General features: G+C 36.6%; 1 protein-coding gene across 1 annotated transcript in view; it reads left to right on the top strand.

Annotated features, from left to right (window-relative positions):
* The first annotated feature begins 8,267 nt into the window (after nt 1–8,267).
* ruvbl2 (RuvB-like AAA ATPase 2) overlaps nt 8,268–21,144 on the top strand; it is a 75,369-nt gene continuing 62,492 nt past the window's right edge. Inside the window, exon 1 of the mRNA XM_039775194.1 lies at nt 8,268–8,342. Coding sequence (XP_039631128.1) covers nt 8,331–8,342 — 12 coding nt within the window. The 5' untranslated portion in view covers nt 8,268–8,330. The remainder of the gene's footprint in view (nt 8,343–21,144) is intronic.

Genomic DNA, 21,144 nt, shown 5'->3' with positions numbered 1-21,144 from the left:
CTATTAATATCTCTTAACATGTTAGCTAAAGCTAAAAATATCTGTATACATTTACCGGCTATGTTTCTTTAAGTTATTATCTATATATATAATCGACCAAGTCGCCCAATCATGGAAAGCACGACCATGGGGTACGCACAACGGAGCCCTGTCCTCCAACTCTAACCCTCCTCCCGTGCCCACCCTCGCTCTCGAGGCATGCGCACTGCCTGCTCATGTACCCGCCCCTAACACCTCACCAAATACATGTTTAGATGCTGTATACAGCGATTCCCATCCGCGACAAACATGCTTCTTCTTAGATGGTCCTGCAGGAAGAGGGAAAACCTTTGTCTACAAAACCCTGATTCATACCATCAGAGCTAGGGGAGACATTCCTACAACCGTAGCATCTACAGGAATAGCTGCAACATTGTCACCGGATGGACTTACTGCACATTCCGTTTTTAAAATACCATTGAAGCTGACTACTACTTCCACATGCAACATCAAACCTACCTTGCCACACGCTCAACATCTTCTGCAATCCAAATTGATAATATGGGACGAGGCGCCAATGACACATACATATGCATTCCAGGCAGTTGACAGGTTATTATGTGACCTCACGGGTGACACGCAGCCATTTGGAGGGAAAACAATACTATTGGGTGGAGATTTCCAACAAATACTCCCCGTCATTATGCGTAGCTCCCAAGCACTTACTGTCACCAGTTGCATTAAGAAGCAACCTTTGTGGCGTCACATGCATGTACTTACACTGACGACAAATATGAGAGCTCTTCCTCACGGACAACATTTCGCAAAATGTCTCCTCGATGTTGAAGACAGGAAAAACGGAACAGCTGTAACATTACCTTCACATTCTTTTCCTTTTAATTCTGATCCCGTTCAACAACTATATGGCGACATCGACTTCTCAACTGTCACTCCAGAACAACTCAGTGCGTGAGCTATATTAAGCGTCACCAACAAAGACTCGCTACACCTTAATGAACAAGTACTGAAACTTATCCCTACCGACGAAGTAACTTTCACCAGCATTGACTCCATCGTCACAGACGATCCCGCAGATCAACTTTCATTCCCCGAAGAATTTCTTAGCAGTCTTACTCCCACTGGCATGCCATAAACTCAAAATTAAAATTGGTTCAGTCATCATGCTCCTCAGAAACCTCATGCCAGCAAGAGGTCTCTGTAATGGCACTTGACTGACTGTTACCAGCATTCACCGTAATGTACTGGAGTGTAAAACTATCGCAGTTCCTACCTCACAAACTGTCCTTATTCCCCAGATTTCCCTGACCCCAACAGATTCAAATTTGCCTTTTACTTTTACACGCAGACAATTTCCTGTTAGATTAACCTTTGCAATGACAATTAATAAGACACAGGACCAAACTTTCAAAAAGATATGCCTGTATCTGCCAAAACCAGTTTTCAGTCACGGACAATTGTATGTTGCTCTCCCCAGAGTTCCATCTTTTCATTCACTCACAGTCGTATCCTCAAACCCACCCCATTTGGACAACTGTGTTTTTCAGGAAGTGTTCACCCATCAATGAATAATTATGCGGCGTATGCTACGCCGCGGGTCAGCTAGTTTTATTTAATTAAATTAACACATACATTTCTACCAAATGTCCAAAATGTTTAATTAGAACATGAAATAATAGGAAATTAAACTAAAGCTTCCATCAGCTACTGTATGCAGTTTGTCAATCATCAACATTCTATTGTATTTAGCATTTGAAGTATACAAGTTATTTATTAAATAATCACTGTAAGAGCCAGTCTTAGAAAGTTGAAGTTTTAAGTTAAACTCATATTGTTTGCCTAATTTGAATAGAACATAAATTTATTTCATAGTCATAACTTATGGTATAGTCTTATAAGTTAGCAAAATATAGAACCTTCTTACTGTAACTGAGAAACAGTGCGATAATAAGCTCAGTTGTTTAGAACAGGTCCCAGTACATAGGGACTTAAAAGACTCATTTTAAAATTAGAAATCGGATAAGCATACAGTTTTCTGACCATTTTGAAATGGTTCAGAAATGTTAAGTAAATAGTAACGATTTGAGATGTAACAACAAGTTTAAGCTTAGAACTGAACTTTTCTTAACATAATTTTTTCCTTTTTTGCTATTTTAATTTTCCTTTTTTTGGTGAACTGTTTTACTTTGAAACTTAACTTTAACTTTTATTTTGTCTGTGGAATCATTTTTGCGCGTCAGGCTTTTGTTGAATCACATTTTTTGAGTTGAAGCTGCTGAACTTTGGTAATTTTGGGAAAATGCAGCTACAATCACATTGTATCAAATGCCTTAAAATTCAAAATCTTTTTGTCTTTTAAATTCTTTTCAGGTAGTTAGTGCATCACCAACTATATTGAGAATGGAGGTTCTGTTCCTGTTCTGTGACAGTTAAACATTGAAGTATTTTAAACTAACATAAAATTTTATCTATGCTTAATAATATTGATTTATTTTAGCAATAACTTTCCAGAGTGTTGATTCTGTAGAAAAAGCACAATCTACTTTTTTTTTTTTTTTTTTGCTAATTAACTCCCCTGCAGTGGGCTGGCACCCTGCCCAGGGTTTGTTTCCTGCCTTGCGCCCTGTGTTGGCTGGGATTGGCTCCAGCAGACCCCCGTGACCCTGTAGTTAGGATATAGAGGGTTGGATAATGGATGGATGGATGGATAGTTAACTCCCCATTTGTACAGCATTTCTTAGTATGGAACACCGCCTAGACTGGAACAAGGCAGTACTCAACTTCCTTGCTATCCTAGAGAATGTGACTTCTTTTACTTTATATTTTACATTTAAATCTGCCCAGTACTCAAATGGAAAGTGGTGTACACACTATACTAAATCTGGAAACTTTTTTCCATTTCCTAATTATATCATTTTAAGCTTAAATTCAAAAGATATACATTTATGCACACTTTTATCAACACCATATATTTTCACACATTATCTTTAACAAAACACATTCTCAGACTCACTTTAAACTCCTTTAAATGCACTTTAGTTGCAGAGATCTCTTCCACATACTGCAAAACATACTCAAGGTCACTTAAACTGTCTTTAACACATCTTAAACTTACTCAAGACTTATTATTATCATTATTATTTAGCATCTACTATTTAAAGCACTTACATATTTTTTTCTTTTTATGCCTAAATTTATTTTACTCCATACAGAGAACAAACAAGTTTGAACCTTCGTTTTCTGGTAATCACTGTGCCACCATACTACTCTTCCTTAATAATACATTTAGACTCACCCATGCTCAATACACATTCTGCACTTCTCAATAGCAACACAATATACACAGCATCACACACACTATTAGCATTTTTTACTCTTGAAAGAAATTGTCTCCTTTGTCTTGTATGTAAACGTCCACGCATAGAAGTGTGTGTGTCTGTCCAGCCTAGGAGTGAGGTGGAGTCGGGGTAAGGGCTCTGCCTCCAAGGATATGCAAGCGAGGCCAGCAAGTCGGCAAAACTGAAGAAAGTCACTCGCTTAGCCACTAATACAGAAGCTAGGCGAGCACATTGGCAAAACGGTATTCCTTTTACTTTTCCTCCGCCGCTAACAAAGCGATGCAACCATGTCGGCAAAACGAAACCTCATTGGAGAGAGACGCCCAGAGTAGTTTCTTTTAATTACCTGACATCTCTACATTTCAATTTTTTTTCTGACAATTTCAATAGTTTCTAGGACCCTGGGCTTTTTATAGCATTGGCTTACACAGCTAGTATTTTATAATTATCAAAAGAACATTTTTCCTTAAAACTTGATTGGGGTTTGAAGGAAAGATGTTTTACACATTTATAAACATCTTTATAAGAAAAAGTGGAGACGTGTTGATTATACCAAATTTTCAAAACTATTTTAACCCAAATTAACCCATGGCTCTTTATATCAAACATTTCTAATGTTGTGTGGACAATATTTTCAGCAATTGCCTGAACATTCAGTTTAATACAAGTATGTTTCAGACAAAAAAGTCTCTTGTCTTTATAGGCTTCCTCTAAAGCTGCTCATTTGAATGCCAGCTCATACTGTTGGTGACTCATCAGTGATGCAACCCCCAGGCTAATACAATTTATCAGCTCTGTCATATAACTGTTACTTAAATGTCTCATAGACTTGGTTTCAAGTTGATCACTTACTGGTATTGGAAGGTTTATTTAAAGAGAGAAGTAGGGAACATGTGCTGAAATGTATAATAATACATTTGATTTTTAGGTGCCTTTCTTAATACTCAAGGTCACCTTACGGTGAAATTAAACAAGAGCAATAACACATAAAAACCAAGAGGACGATAAAATCAAATAGCAATAAGGTACTGAGGTAGTAGCAAACATCAAAGACAACAGACATTAACAGTGTTAAATTCATAATTGGTATGCCAGCTTGAAAAGATAAGTTTTGAGGGCAGTTTTAAAATGTGTTATTGAGTCTAGTTGGTGGTTATGAGAGGGAAGAGAATTCCAGAGTTGAGAAGCACTATGAAAAAATGATCGAGCTACCATAGAACAGAGACTGATGTGTGTTACAGAAAGTAGAGCTGCAGCTGAGGATCTGAGTGAGCGAGAGGGGGTGTAACTCTGTAGGATATCAGTGAGGTAGGGAGGAGCAAGGTTGTGGAGAGCTTTAAATTTTAAGAGCAGTATTTTGAATTGTAATATAGTAAACAGGGAGTCCATGAAGTTGGGAGAGAATAGGTTTAATATGTTCGATGGATTTAGAACAGGCTATTATTCTAGCAGCAGAATTTTGAATAAGTTGTAAGCGATAAGTTCTTGTCGGATGCCAGATAGAATAGCATTACAGTAATCTATATGTGAAGTGACTTGGGCATGAACCAATACCAAGACAAAATAAATAATAATTAAAATAAGAGAACACTAATTAATGACCTCAATCAGTCCTCATGGTATTCAGGGTGCTCATGGAAGAAGTTGATGATGACGATCATGTGGACTTCTGGCCTTTAATCCATCAATGTAGGGACATTACGGTGCTTTGATTAGGTGGTGGTGGCGCAGGTCGCCACCCCAGAAAACCAGAAAAAGAACAGAAGAGAAAGTAGGGGTTAGTACAGATTTTGAATATGAATACCATGAATAATAATGCTAATTAATTGAATATGCAGAGCATCAGGATTAAACTAAGATGAAGCTATGAGAAAGCCATGTTAAAGTAATGTGTTTTCAGCAGTGTTTTAAAGTGCACCACTGTACAGTATTAGCCTGGCGAATTCCTATTGGCAAACTATTCCAGATTTTAGGTGCATTACAGAATAAAGCTCCCTTACCACTACTTTTAAGTTTAGCTCTTGGAATTCTAAGCAGACACTCATTTGAAGATCTAAGGTTAAGATTTGGATTGTAAGGTGTAAGACATTCCGAAATACAAGATGGAGCGAGATTATTTAATGCTTTATAAACTATAAGCAGGATTTTAAAGTCAATTCTAAATGACACAATCAAGTCAAGTCTAGAAATGTTTTGGAGATGGAAGAAGGCAGTCCGAAAAACATTACTTATATGGAAAGAAAAAGAGAGAGTACTGTCAAGAATGATGCCCAGGCTCTTAACCCGGGAAGAGATGTTTGTGTTAATGTTGTTAATTAAAATGGAATATTGGTTAACCTTAGCAAGTGTAACATTACAACCAATGAGGAGCACCTTAGTTTTATTGTTATTTAATTGGAGAAAATTGTGAGTCATCCATGACTTTATGTCTTGGAGACATGCCATAAGAGTATTTGAAGAGAAAACAGAAGTGTATTTAGTCAATGGATAAAGCTTTGTGTCATCAGCATAACAATGAAATTTAATACCATAGTGTCGAAAGCTATTATCTATTGGGAAGATGTAAATGAGAAAAAGAAGCGGCCCTAAAACAGAACGCTGTAGAATTCCCTGAGTAATGACCGAATTCTCAGATTTAAAACCCTTTACTTGAACAAACTGCGTCCTATTAGTGAGGTAGGAAGAAAACCATTGGAGGCCATTGACTCCAAAACTAGCTAGTCTTTTCAAAAGTATCTGATGAGTTATGGTGTCAAATGTGAAGCTGAGGTCAAGAAGTACAAGAATTGTTAAAAATCCCATGTCAGCTGTCCAGAGAAGACCATTTGTGATTTTGACATGGGCAATTTCTGTTTTGTGTTTAGGACGAAATCCAGATTGAAACTGTTCAAAAAGCTTATTTTTTGAAAGATGGGACTGAGGTTGGGAAGCATCTATCCTTTCAAAAACTTTAGATATGAATGAAACATTTTAAATAGTCCAATAATTGTTAAGGATATTGGGGTCTAAGCCAGTTTTTTTCAGAATTGGAGTAATTAAGGCTGTTTTTAGTGAGAGGGGGACCATGCCTGTAGTAAGAGAAGTGTTAATTATAGTAGCTATCATGGGGGAAATATGTGACAGACAGGATTTAACAAAGCTTGTAGGTATTGGATCCAATTGGCATGTGGAAGAATTTGATTTTGTTATAAGCTCCGAGACTTCATTTTCAGCTGTTAAACTGAAATCTAAGAATAAGATGGTTGGTAAGGGAATATGAGTGATAGTGGAAATATGTCATTTTCTGCAGAAATAGAGGAAGCAAGTTGCTGGTGGATTTTTTAAATTTTTGAGCTGAAGAAATCCAAAAACGTACAGCAGTATTTAACAGAAGGGTTATGGTGAGCGACATTTTCTGGTGGTGTAATTAACCTATCATTGTGGAAAAAAGAGCTGTTGTATTTTTCCCCCTGTATTGATAATGTTAGAATAGTTTACAGTTTTGGCAACAGAGAGAGCATTTTTGTATTTTAACATATGATCTGAATACATTTCCTTATGTACAACAAGACCTAAAATGACTAAGAATTTGTAAATTACTAATACAAATACTGTAAAAATAGGGACACTCTTGTAGCGTTCTATGCCCCAAATAAAGCAATGAGAGCAAAGTAAACACAATGAGGGTATTTATTAAAACATAAATTACAAGCAGAGCCTGGTATACAAATCAGTGAAAAAAATTTGCTGTTCTGTATGTTCTATCAACTTGCTCACTCACCAAAACACCAAACAATTTTGCTCCCTTCTATCTCTATCAAGATAGACTTTAGTGTCTCTGTTGTGCAGCCTATTTAAAGTTTACCCCAACTCCACTCTCAGGAAAGCTTTCAGTAAATTCTGGAACAGTTTCATAAGAGATCCCTCTGGCAATGCCAGGTCTCCCAACACCCTGGGGCCCCAAGGTTTGAAAACAGCTCATCAGTTGTCAGCTGTCTTAAAGGGACGTCATGGTCCCAGATATTTATTTCCTCTAGAAACCATATGCCTTCTAGTGCCTTTGAGGTGAGTCTGCTTCAGGTGTTCCCTTCCTGGTCTCATTCTGTCTCTCCAGTCAGAGGAACAGGAATTCCAACAATAGATGAATTACCTGCCCAGGCTGCAACTCTCACTCTGTCTATCTTTCTTGTGTGTGTCAGCACCTCTGTTCACTACTCTTCCATGGTATTCAATACACCTACAAGGTCCACTACCTCCTTTTAACCATGCCGACATTTGGAGGAGCTTTTCAATTACTGTCATGGATTCTTCCTTTCTCAGCCAGATTTGTCCAGGTGTATCTCCAGTCACTCAGTATATACTGTAAATACCTTTCAGATTGTAGTTTGCGTGGATCTGTATAAGTAGCTGGGTAAGAAGCTACAAGCCATAAGCAAACTTACATAACAAGAAGTATGCAGTTTGCCAATGAATTTGTCAACTGTACCCACAATAAAAATGTAAAACTCATTTGAAATAACAAAAAAATCACAGTGTGCCCTTAGATGTCCTGCTGATATATGTGTTGGCCGAATAGCTAACTTAAACCTTGTGAAGTCTGCAAAGTTTTTTTTAAGTGAATCTGACTATACTGCCCACTGGGCTGAGCAAACCACACTTGATTTTTAACTCAAAATTCCGTCTTGTTATAACCATAAAAATAAAGATGACCCAATGAAATTTAGCTTTCATTGTAATATTTTACGCATTGTACTCTGATATCCACCTTTGTGAATAAAAGTATTCCCGCGGAAGACGGACAAAACTGGACTGAAAAGAAAAGTACGTTTGTACCAGAATTCTGAGTCTGATCAGTTTCGTCTAGCAGGCGTTGTCATACTTGTGTCGTTACTATAGTTTTGCCTGACGCACCCAATGCCCATACAAAACGCCTAGGAACTCTGCACTGCCTCTTCCGTATTTGTAAGACGGTGCTCATTGTGTGTTGCACCACTGAAGAAACGGTCGCTTGGAAACATGGCAGCTACGGTAAGTACTTGAATGAAACATGAAAAAACCAAACAACTTAATAAGCTTCTGAACTGCGCTGAAATCTCATGTTCGGACGGCAACAATTCAACAAACGCAGTATTTGCATCAACGGATGCGTCTTTCCAGTCCGTAGAAAGGCAGTCCAACTGCATGTTTAATGGCGCACGAGGTTTTCGTCATGTTGAATATGTATGTCAAATGCGATTGTGTAGTGCATTATATTGTATGAATTTGGTCCGTTATTCTTAATATTGTTTTTGCACTTGTCACGTTTAGTCTGCCGAAATTCTCTACCCAAATATAATAAGTACAAACCAGTTAAGAAAGTTCAAGTACTGATGACAGTGCTAATCGTATCTGTGGGCAGAATGTGTAAAGTAGATATAACCCCATATTCCAACTTTACTTTGTAACAATGATAAAAGGCCTACAGTGTTTTATTTTGTAACATGACTCGAAGTGTAACTTTCACAACGAGTGATCTGTTCCTGTAGTTAAATTATCTGGTAGTTCTGCGTATGAAATTCCTTTAAGATATTGCTTCTGTGAGATGGAACGGACACTTTAATAAATCTCCTTAGCTCATTTGACGGTTTGTTTTGTATCCCACGATATACTCCTAGATGTGGGACAAGACTTTTTGGACGATACGTAAGAATTCGATCTCAGTCAGCACCGTGTTATCAGTTTTGTTTCTCTACATTGTGTGTTTTGTACATTTTGAATGGTGACTGAATTTTAATCATTTGTTTTTCCACTGGAAAAACTAAATTGCATCGCTTATTAAGCCATGGTTAACGCTGACATGGATCGGCAGTAGGAAATGAGTCAGTAGGCAAATATCGGAGTTTTAATATTTATATTTATTCTGACAACATTAGCTTTAAAGACATTAAATGTCGCTAAAATTGCAATGTGATGAGTCACTATGATTTTAAAACGAAACGAATCTCAAGTCTGTTCAAGCAAACTTTGTGTTTTGCCTCAGTCGCCCATAGTAACCTTTAGTTGCCAGGCATTTGTCTCCATTTAGGGGTTAATTCTTTCCATACACACCTAACATCAGTCTTCCCATCTCGCACCCTTCCTTGTCACATTTCAAGGATGAAAATGTCGCAGTCTGAGCAAATGTACCCTTTTTATCAAGGTGAGATGCTGTCTGTGAAAATTAAATTGAATGCTCCAAAAGCTAAGACTCAAAAAAATGAAACTATAACTTAGTAATAATGTGCATTGTGTGATGTTTGTGAATCCCATTACAACATTGATTCAGATATTAGATTTTTCTATTAGGTTTTCTATGATATATTTATACTTTTTTATTAATGTGTAAATGATTTTCAACAAGATTACATAAAAAATCAAAGTGCAACTCAAAAAGAGTGAGTCCTGAATATTAATGTGTTTATTAAAAGGAATAGGAACTAACAAATTGAAGTTTTGTCTGTGGTTATTCCCTGCAGTACCACAACCTTCTAATTTGATGCTTTCAAAATGCACTAATCAAGTCCTCAATCTCCTCTCAATACTGAACTTTTAACTAAGCTGTAGAGAATAAGCCAGTTGTTAGAGAAATAAAATGTTGATTTCAGATTTGGAAGTCATTTGTCATCTTAACTGTTCCACACTAGCATGTGAACCACTCCAGTCCATACTGGACTTATTGTCAGATGTGGTCAGGAATAGGTTGTAATATTTCACTAACACTAGCAATGCAACACTTCGGGACTATGTACTGAACAATTATTAGGCTTTGGCAGTTCCTTGATATTGACAACATGAAAATGACTAATAGTAGGGATGCTCTAGTCTGGTTGTTTTAAGGCCAATACCAATCACCAATTTCATGTCACTTAATTGGCCGATTCCTATTTTTTTCTTTATCCTTTTGTAAAAACGTTTTACGCATAGCTCCTGCATAACTAGTTGCATTATGTTCTATATTAATGTGTTACCTTTGGTATTTTATAATTAAACTATAGACCACAGATGTTAAATGTTTATTTTTTATTAACAAAATGAAATTATGCAGGCATATTGTTCAGTGACCATAAAAATACAAAAATAAATACAATTTCCTTAAAACACATACTTTAATAAACTATGCACAAAAAATGAAACACTTATTGTCAATGCAAGCTGCCATATTGTTTATGTGTGTGTGTATATATGTAATATATATAATAATAATATGTATAATATATAATTTTATATATATATTATATATCGTATGTGTATGAGGACGAAAAAATTATATATAGATGTACACTATTATAACATGGTTTTGAAGGGAAATGAGCGTCACATGAAAATGTATGGTTTCTGTTATGTATATATATATATATATATATATATATATATATATATATATATATATATAGAGAGAGAGAGAGAGAGATATATAGATAGATATACAGATATATATATAAATATAGATATATATATATATATATATATAGAGAGATAGATATATATATATATATATATATATATATACTAATATAATTGTCAATGTAATTGTTTAAGTAACTGTTATGACATTTTGAAAATAACGTAACATGATTGTCAATGTAATTGTTTTGTCACTGTTATGAGTGTTATGTATATATATATATATATATATATATATATATATATATATATATATAGCGCAAAATACCCGCGTGTGTTAAAGAAGTTATGAAAAAGAAAAGGAAACATTTTAAAAATAACGTAACATGATTGTCAAAGTAATTGTTTTGTGTGTATTTGGCGGCAGCGTCACAAAGTTGTTTTCGTCTAGCTGCATCACAAAATGTACCACGACGTCTGACACGCCTCCTTTTTACTGTTTTGTCACAGCTTCGATTGCTGCTGTCATAATCGGTTTGAGTCTACATATATACATGCCTATCTACATCACATACATGCATACATACACACACAAATTATATGTGTGTGTATGTATATATATACAGTAATCCCTCGCTATATCGCGCTTTGACTTTCGCGATTTCACTCTATCACGGATTTTAAATGTAAGCACATCTAAATATATATCACAGATTTTTCGCTGGTTCCCGGATTTCTGCAGACAGTGGGTCTTTATGCTACACGCTTCCTCAGTTTGTTTGCCCTGTTGATTTCATACAAGGGACGCTATTGCCGGATGACTTAGAAGCTACCCAATCAGAGCATGTATTACATATTAACTAAAACTCCTCAATGCTATAAGATATGCATCCCGCGCGGAGCTTGATTGTTTGCTTGTCTCTGCCTCTCTCTCATCCTCTCTGACATTCTCTGCGCCTGACGGAGGGGCTGTTTGCTTAAAAGATACTGACGCTCCTCTAAAAATGCCTTATTATGGTGCTCGCATATTTAAAAGCACAAAAGCACACGTATTGATTTTTTGATTGTTGCTTTAATCTCTCTCTCTCTCTCTGACGTTCTCTGCGCCTGACGGAGGAGATGTGAGCAGAGGAGCTGTTTGCACAGAGGCTGTTTGCTTAGAAGATACTAACGCTCCTCTAAAAATGCCGCGGCAAACTTAAAAGCACAAGTATTGATTATTTGATTGTTTGCTTTTCTTTGCGAGCTCTCTCTCTCTCTCCCTCTGAAATTCTCTGCTCCTGAAGAGAAGATCTATTTGCATTCTTTTAATTGTGAGAAAGAACTGTCATCTCTGTCTTGTCATGGAGGACAGTTTGAACTTTTGACTAAAGGGTGTTATTTCATGTCTAGAGGGCTCTAATAATGTTAACAGTGTGGGAGAGTTTATAAGGCTTTAAAATATATAAAAATAACTGCACAAACATATGGTTTCTACTTCACAGATTTTCGTCTATCGCGGGGGGTTCTGGAACGCAACCCCTTGATCGAGGAGGATTACTGTATATATATATATATATATATATATATATATATATATATATATATATATATATATACACACACACAAACATACACACAGGTATATATATGTGTATATATATATGTATGTGTATGTGTCTATATGTGTGTGTATAGCTTTGGTCACTGAATGGAAGGGAAAAATAATAAAATGTAGTCTATAAGTTATTAAACAGTAAAACATTAACGTTTTAAGAAGTAAAGCTACATTGAGCACTACTGGAGTGGTTTCGGGTAAATAACATTTTAAAGATGGTGTAACACAACAAGTAAGTAGTACTAACAGCAGCTAAAATGTATATGGATGATCTCTCGGTAGTAGATCTCTTTTGAAAGGTGCTACACAACGGCTGTGGTATAGAAATTACATTTGCTATGTGAACGTCCAAATTTCTGCCTCTGGTAATGTGCCTTACAGGCATTACCAGCAATTAAAGAAAATTAGTTTTGTGTCCTCTGCAGTGTTAAGAGAGAAAGGCTTTGGTTTGGGATAAAAGGAAAAAAGGTGTAAAGAAAGGAAAGTTGCCTTTTTCTTTTATATAGTGTAGAGAGATGTGTTCACTGCCGATATGAGCGCCTTTTGGGGACAGTCCCGGTGGGTCTTGTGTAGACTGGTGAGATGTCCCTGCCATTAATCGACTGTGATGGCACTGTTGGTCCTCCACTCCTGTGCGTGTCTTCATAATCCGAGGTGACGACCTCATAATCGTATAAGTGCAAAAAAAAGTGCGAAGCGCCTTAATATTGGTTTGCCGTGGTGTAGAAAAGGGGTCCCGTGTTTGCACTTGTCTGGGCTATAGCTCAGGGGGAGGAGGTAAAAAATTAAAAGTGCTCACTTTGACTTAAGGCAGAAGCGCAGTCAGTGTCTCAAAGGCCGGCACAGCTATGCGTGCGCGCCGGCTGCTCGACTTTTGCAGGGCAGGAGACGCCACTTTTTGCAGACGCGTTCACGTGATCAAAAGTCTCTTTGGAGGTCATTCATATATAGCAAAATACCTGCAATTAGCAGCGGAGAAGTAGTGTGTTAAAGAAGTAATGAAAAAGAAAAGGAAGCATTTTAATAATAACGTAACATGATTGTCATTGTCATGAGTGTTGCTGACATATATATATATATATATATATATATATATATATATATATATATATATATGTGCACAAAACCACGCTTTTATCAAGACTTCCGTCGGGTAGTCTTTTGAAATGAAATTTTCCTCCAATCAGTCGTAGCAACGCGCTTTCTTCCGACTGTTACATTTTTGTAGCTCTGATGTGTACATCAATATAATCGATGTACCAGGAAATCATGCATTGACAGAAGTTCCCCTTTGCTTGGAATGCAAAGTGTGATTTAAATGCGTTATTTTTTAACGCGTTATGGAGCACATGCATCAAAGCTTCTCAGCGGTGCTTGTGCTAAGAAAAGGAAACATTTTAAAAATAACGTAACACGATTGTCAATGTAACCTTTTGTAAGTAGTGCCTGGAGGATTCAGAGTGTGGAGAAACTCTAGAGACAGCATGTGTATTTTTGTGTATTTTTCTGTGAGTATTTGGTGGCAGCGTCACAAAGTTGGTTCCTCAAGGCTGTGTTAGCTGCGGAGCTCAGCTCACAGTGAAATGAGGTGAATGGGAGGGGAGATGATGACGTGACTGTCCCACCCACCTTAACTGTCAATCCCCCCACAAAGACAGTTTCTCGGAATTTGCATAAGCACAGCCCTTCACCAGTAATTTTAACTTAGTTACAAAGTGATCAAAACTCTCGTTTATATCCTGCGTCCTCTCATTAAGCTTGTATCCCGCATTAGCCGTGGGCATGACAAACGCCAGCGACAGCCTGTCTATGAACTTAATTTAAACTTTGTTTACACAGTGCTTTGTTTCCGAAGGAGCTGTACTCATGAATATGGTTGTATGTGTGACTCGGTCGCTTCTTATTGTTTCGCTGCCTTCTCAATTGTATAATGCATGTTTTCTTCAGCGCTTTTTGGAGCTCTTCCTTGTTTTCTACGTACTGCGTTGACAGTCAGTTTACGTGATTACGTGGGAGGCGTGATGATGTCACAAGAAACTCCGCCCCCCACGGCCGTCGAGCTCAACTCCATTACATTATATGGAGAAAAATAGGTTCCATTTATGACCATTACGCATAGAATTACGAAATGAAACCTGCCCAACTTTTGTAAGTAAGCTGTAAGGAATGAGCCTGCCAAATTTCAGCCTTCCACCCACTTGGGAAGTTGGAGAATTAGTGATGAGTCAGTCAGTGAGTGAGTGAGTCAGTGAGGGCTTTGCCTTTTATTAGTATAGATAGTTTTTCACACCACTGTATATATATCTATTTGCCCCCTTCCTGATTTCTTATTCTTTTGCATGTTTGTCACACAAAATGTTTCTGATCATCAAACACATTTAACCATTAGTCAAATATAACACAAGTAAACACAAAATGCAGTTTTTAAATGATGGTTTTTATTATTTAGGGAGAAAGAAAATCCAAACCTACATTAATTACGTTATATCCTTTTTGCTGTTAAAATATACATTTACTGTATTTATAAAGGTGTTTTTTTTTTTTCAGTATATGAGCTAGATGTTCATAGTTCATGAGGTGTAATTATAAATAGAGATTACAATTTTAATTATGTAGTACTTGTTTCTTACCAAAACTAAAGAGAGTACATATTTTTAAAAGGCTGCAAATGTATTAAATGTTCATAAGTTGTTTATCAAGAAGGCACAAGACTAACATGCTTAATAGGTTTATAAGTACATTTTGCTGTTATTTACTAAGCAGCACTTTAAAATTTTCTTTTTCCAATTAAAAATGTAAGCTGCTGCACTTAAAACACCCTTGTTGTCCAAACTGATACAGTGTCCATTTTAATCAAAAAACAACAAAATAAGAAAGGTCTGAATTCAAGTATCTTTTCTTGCTGTTTGTCAAACTGTACAGGATGACTTCTCCAATGTGTTTTTCTCAGTTTATTACTCCAATTTCTTTAAAATAAATGCTAGACTCCCAACTACCATAAGACTCCTTGACAGCAGCTAAATAACCATAAAGTTTGTGAAAGCACGGGCGTAAAAGATCGGCTTTTGTGATTAGCCAATTTCTCTCTATTCTTAAAAGAAATCCTGGAAAGCAAAAGCAAGGTGATGATAAGCGATCTTCTTGGAGGTTCTCGGTAGACATTTAAAAGACCTGCCGGGACCTTAAATATGAGACTTGATGCCAAGAGATTGTCCCAGGGCCGTCTCGCTTGGACGTGGAACGTGAGATTCTTGAAAGACACGCCCTACTTACAGAAGATATCATATAAGAGCACAACCATCAAAAAACAGTCGGCCGCAGTAAAAGCACGTAGTGCACATAGATCCTGTGCTCTCAACACGTATAAAGCGTATAAGGACAATATGGAGAATAGAGACCCAAAGGCGCTGAATTCGAAAGACTCATACAAACGATTGCACGATACACATGCAGAGAAAGGTACAGAATAAGAAAGCAGTAAAATTCGAAAGTATTGTGTCTCAGCCAGGTTGAGGCCTTTTTGGTTTTAAGTGACTGTTCGGTCCGATTGAGGGAGGGCGGAGTACAACACAGAAGACTGATAGCGGGGTACTGATTGATGCGGACACGGGGGATGTGGGATTGGAGAGGGTGGTAGAAAGTTGTGTTTTGGGTTACGAAGTCAGGGATTGTTCAAGTAAAACTTTTATGACACTTCATTATGTAAGTCGCTACAGTATCATAGAAAAGATCGCATTACCGCAAAATAAGTAATGATTAATCATCAGAACCAGGTGTGATTAAAAAAATAGCAGGACAAATCGAGGTCCGCAATAAAAGGCAACGAGTAGACAACAAAGTCTTTTCGCATTCGCATCATTCAATGCACAGAATGTGAATTTACACAATAATAGAGCATACGATGTGAGAATCTGTGGTCCCGGAGCAGTTAAAACAACGACAAGTTGAATTTCAAAGAATACACCATTCAGTTAGGTGTATATTTATGATCATGGAGAAGCGATGCAAATTTTAACAGGCAAAAAGAAAGGTAATGTATATATTCCGCAAATTACATTACACACCAAAGGAGATCGTGATATGCCATTCGTATTAAAATGTTTACAGTTTACTGTGAGAATAGCTTTTGCTATGACAATCAATAAATCACAGGGACAAACATTAGAAAAAGTTGGATTCTTTAATAGAGAAACAGAAACAATATTCACTCACGGGCAGTTATACGTTGCTTTGCCACAATGTGTCTCCAAAAATATTGTTTTTAATGAAGCTTTTAAGTAAAAGTGCAAATAATGAAATTGAAACAATTTCAAAGAAAAAAAAATTTAAATTGTATATCCGATTAAACAAACACAGGGGTTGGTGAGTGAAACGAGCAGGGGGCAAAGCCCCCTAGTACTAATCAAAAAATCAAATCTTTTTTTAGTGAAAATCGTCCGATTTGAATTGGCAACCGATTAGTCGGAGCATCCCTAAGTCTAATAGCAAGCTGAACAAGATTCAGTACTAATGAAGTCCTGCACCTAATTTAGCTTACTGCAAGATAAAGTTGACCCTTGATATATGACTGGCCTGACATGCGAACCACTTGATTTACGACCAACATCTTGCGTTAGGACCCGAATGCGGTCACGTGTGATTGTAAACAAACAGCCGAGAGCGTTCGTAAGCGTCAGTCGGAGCCCGGATACATTTGTTTGTGGACGTAATTTCGGTCAGTGCAGTGATTCATCTATATATACAACTAGCAGAATACCCGCGCTTCGCAGCGAAGAAGTAGTGTGTTAAAGAAGTCATGAAAAAGAAAAGCAAACATTTTAAAAATAACGTAAGATGATTGTTAATGTAATTGTTTTGTCATTGATATGAGTGTTGTTGTCATATCTATCTATTTATATTATATATATATATATATATATATATATATATATAGCAAAATACCTGCGATTGGCAGCGGAGAATTAAAAAGAAAAGGAAACATTTTAATAATAACGTAACATGATTGACAATGTAATTGTTTTGTCATTGTCATGAGTGTTGCTGGCATATATATATATATATATATATATACATATACACATCTATACACATATATATACAGTATATATATATATATATATATACATATACACACATACATATATATACATATACATATATACACATACTGTATATATACACACACACATATATACATACTGTATATACAACATATACATATCTACATATATACTGTATATACACATATATATAAAATCTACATATATATATCTACATATATATATATTAGGTGGGACTCGATTAAAAAATTAATCCAATTAATTAGAGGCTGTGTAAGAATTAATCTTGATTAATCGTATGTAATCGCACACGTAAATTTGCCCCAAATCGCAAATGTTTTTTTTTTAATTTAAAACGGTTTTAGTGGGCTTACAGAATCAAATAATAGACATGGACATGAATATTGTAAACTGAAGCTGTTTTAATTTCTGAAAAAAAGCTTTTAAACTGCATTTGAATTCAAAACAGAAACAAAAATATCATCCCTGGTTAAAATTGGGCAGACTTAAAAATAAAGTGGTAGTTTAAGTACTTTAAGTACATTTTCAGAATAGTATTGTCTTTAAATAATAATAACCAAAATTTCAACATAAAGTGCAGTTTTTCTTCTTAAAAAATAAGTCAGAAACATAAAAGGTAATTTGACCAGCTTATCTTTAAACTCTGAGTAACATTAGCCAAAATTATTTTGTACATTAGGCTAAAACAGTGTGATCATTGAACATTTTGTAATTAGATGTATTTAGAATTACTAACGGTCACGGAAGTCCAATGATCCCCAGTAAGAGCCACAAAGTCCGCTTTCTGTAATGCATCTAATTTTGCTTGCTTTTCAGTGTGCACAAAACCATGCTTTTATCAAGGCTTACTTTCGGGTAGTCGAAATGATCAGTCGTAGGAACGCGCTTTATTCCGACTCTAACATTTTTGTAGCTGTGATGTGTGCATCAGTGTAATGGATGTACCAGGAAATCATGCATTGACAAAAGTTCCGTTTGCTTGGAATTGAAAGTGTGATTAAATGCGTTATTTTTTAACGCGTTATGGAGTACATGCATCGAAGCTTCTCAGCTGTGCTTGTGCTAAGAAAGGGAAAATTTTAAAAATAACGTAACATGATTCTGTTAACCTAATATTTTTCATACGTCCCAAACCAAGGAGATCGAAGGTAAAATGAATCGGTAGCGCGTACATAGTCAGTACATCCCCTCTCGAATCGAACCTCGAATGTCGGCGTTAGAGGCTTAAGACTCTACAATTAGCCACAGCGTGTGGCTTGTCTATGCTAAAGTATGTATTGTAGATCGGGTATATATATACATTTATATATATATACCCGTATCGCAGTGGAGAAGTAGAAGTTATGAAAAGAAAAGGGAACATTTTAAAAATAACGTAACATGATTGTCAATATACAGTAATTGTTTTGTGAGTGTTATTGAATGTTGCTGTCATCAAGGATTTGATTATCATTATTTCTTTCAATCAGGCTCGTATTTGTAGGATGTGTTCAAGTTACATTCCGTGTTTGTCAATCGTTGTAAAGATAAGAGGTTTCATTCATCGATTAGTTCCTTACTGCATCAATAAACAGCTCGTCTTCCTTTTATCTGTGATGTGACAAACTGCATGCACGGGTTTTTTTACACTGTCTTCCTTTAGCAGGACATTCACTTTTTCCACCGTGTGCTTTGTTTCCGCAGTAGCTGCACTTATGAATATGATTGTATGTATAAGACGCCTTATATTTTTTTGCTGCCTTCTCAATTGTGTAATTCGGTTTTTGTTCAGCACTCTTTGGAACTGTTGCTTTTGTCTGTGCACTGCGCCAGTTCACGGAGCCGCTTGGTGTTCTTGCATCGAAGGTTCCCAGCTGTACTGGTGCCATCTCGTAATGTCAGCTAAGACCCGCACTTAAAAGTTTCTCTCGCAGTTTCAATGAGTTTGTGCCAAACACCACCCTGACCATCTCATCTTCCTCTGCATAAGCACAGTCCTTCACCCGTGAATATTTACCGGCAGTGTTTGTATTGGATTGCCGCTGATGGACGGCCTTATATGGGCAGGCACTAAATTACAAACGCTAGTGGCAGCCTGTCTATGAACTTAATTTAATATAAACTTACGGTTCACGCCGTGCTTTGTTTCCGCAGTAGCTGTACTTATGAATATGCTTGTATGCATCATTTGCTTCATAATGTTTTTCTGCCTTCTCAATTGTGAAATGGCGTTTTGTGCTGATCGCTGTTTGGAGTTCTTCCTTGTTATCTACGTACTTACGTAGGAGGCGTGATGATGTCACACGAAACTCCGCCCCCCACGCCATCTCCAACTCAAGACTCCATTACATTATATGGGGAAAAATAGCCTCCAGTTATGACCCTTATGCGTAGAATTTCGAAATGAAACCTGCCCAACTTTTGTAAGTAAGCTGTAAGGAATAAGCCTGAATAATAATAATGAAGGCGATTGTTAAGGGATGTTAGCTAGCGGGCTGGCGCGGCACATGATGATGTCATCAGGCTGAGTCAGCACGGGCTTGCTTTGGAGTGTATTATTACAGTAGTTCACAACACGACCAGCTTTGAACTGAGTGCTCGACTACTGTCATTATTAACTTGAGAAACAGAGATCACAATTGAAACGAAGAAGGAAATTGTGCGGAAATATGAGAGTGGTGTTCGTGTGACCGATCTCACTAATATGTACAACATGTCGAAATCCACCATCTCGACAATTTTACAAAGAAAAGATTTGCATAAGGAGGCTCTTTCTAAACAGTAACCACCTTCCATTTCATTCTCCTCCTCCTCCCTTCCTGCAGCTGAAAGATGTCAAATTAAATGGCGAGTACAGTGTGAAATTGTTGTTTCTGGTAGTCTAGGCACTTTTTATAACTTTTTGCTTACTACATTAGAAAAATTATTGGTGTTTTGGTAAATTATGCACATTATACAACCCTTTTTTATTATGAAAAGGTTAAGTAAGTGTTGCTGTGGGAGGTTTGGAGCACATTATGGGTATTTCCATTATTTCTTATGGGAAAAATAGTCTTGACTTACAACCAACTTGAGTAACAACCAGCCCTCGCGAACGAATTGAGTTTGTAAGTCAAGGGTCCACTGTATGTGTAAACAACTGTCTTTTGCCAAACCAAACACCATGTATTATTTATGGACTTTCCTTAAAATACACATGGTCCATGTTAGAGCTGGGCGGTATGACCAAAATTCTATATCACAGTATTTTTCTAAATTATCCCCGTGCCATCACATGATTAATACATGCTTTAATGCATTTCATCATGATAATTATATCAAGTATTTATCTTAGCATTCTAAATGTTCAGGGAGCAGGAATATCATGAAGTGAATGTATTCTGTGTTGCGAGTGCTGCTGGCGGCTCCTCGGTACTAGAGGAAGTCAGTTTAAGAAGCACATACTGATTTAACATGGCTCGGGGAACACTTAACACAAAGCATTTAATGTGCTATATAACTTATGATGGGGTTTGAGAAAATCTAGAAAATGAAATATTAAATTTACGATGAAGTTTAGTTTACGATGTTCGACTTTAATCTTGACATAAATGGCGAGAATAAAATAGAAATGTCGAGAATAAAGTCAACATGACGACTTAATTCTCATCATAAGCGTTGAGATTAAAGTGGAAATGTTGAGAATAAAGTCAACATGACGTCACACTTACACAGTACCCAGGTACATTACACTGTATTGAAAAAAAAAATAAAACAAGTACAACTTGGCTTTCAGTATTATCCAGTAGTATAGAAACAGTATTCACACATT

This window comes from Polypterus senegalus, chromosome 13 (genome assembly GCF_016835505.1).
Source record: "Polypterus senegalus isolate Bchr_013 chromosome 13, ASM1683550v1, whole genome shotgun sequence".
Taxonomy (NCBI): domain Eukaryota; kingdom Metazoa; phylum Chordata; class Cladistia; order Polypteriformes; family Polypteridae; genus Polypterus; species Polypterus senegalus.
The sequence above is the reverse complement of the archived record's forward strand: the minus strand, read 5'-3'. Positions and strand labels throughout refer to the sequence as shown.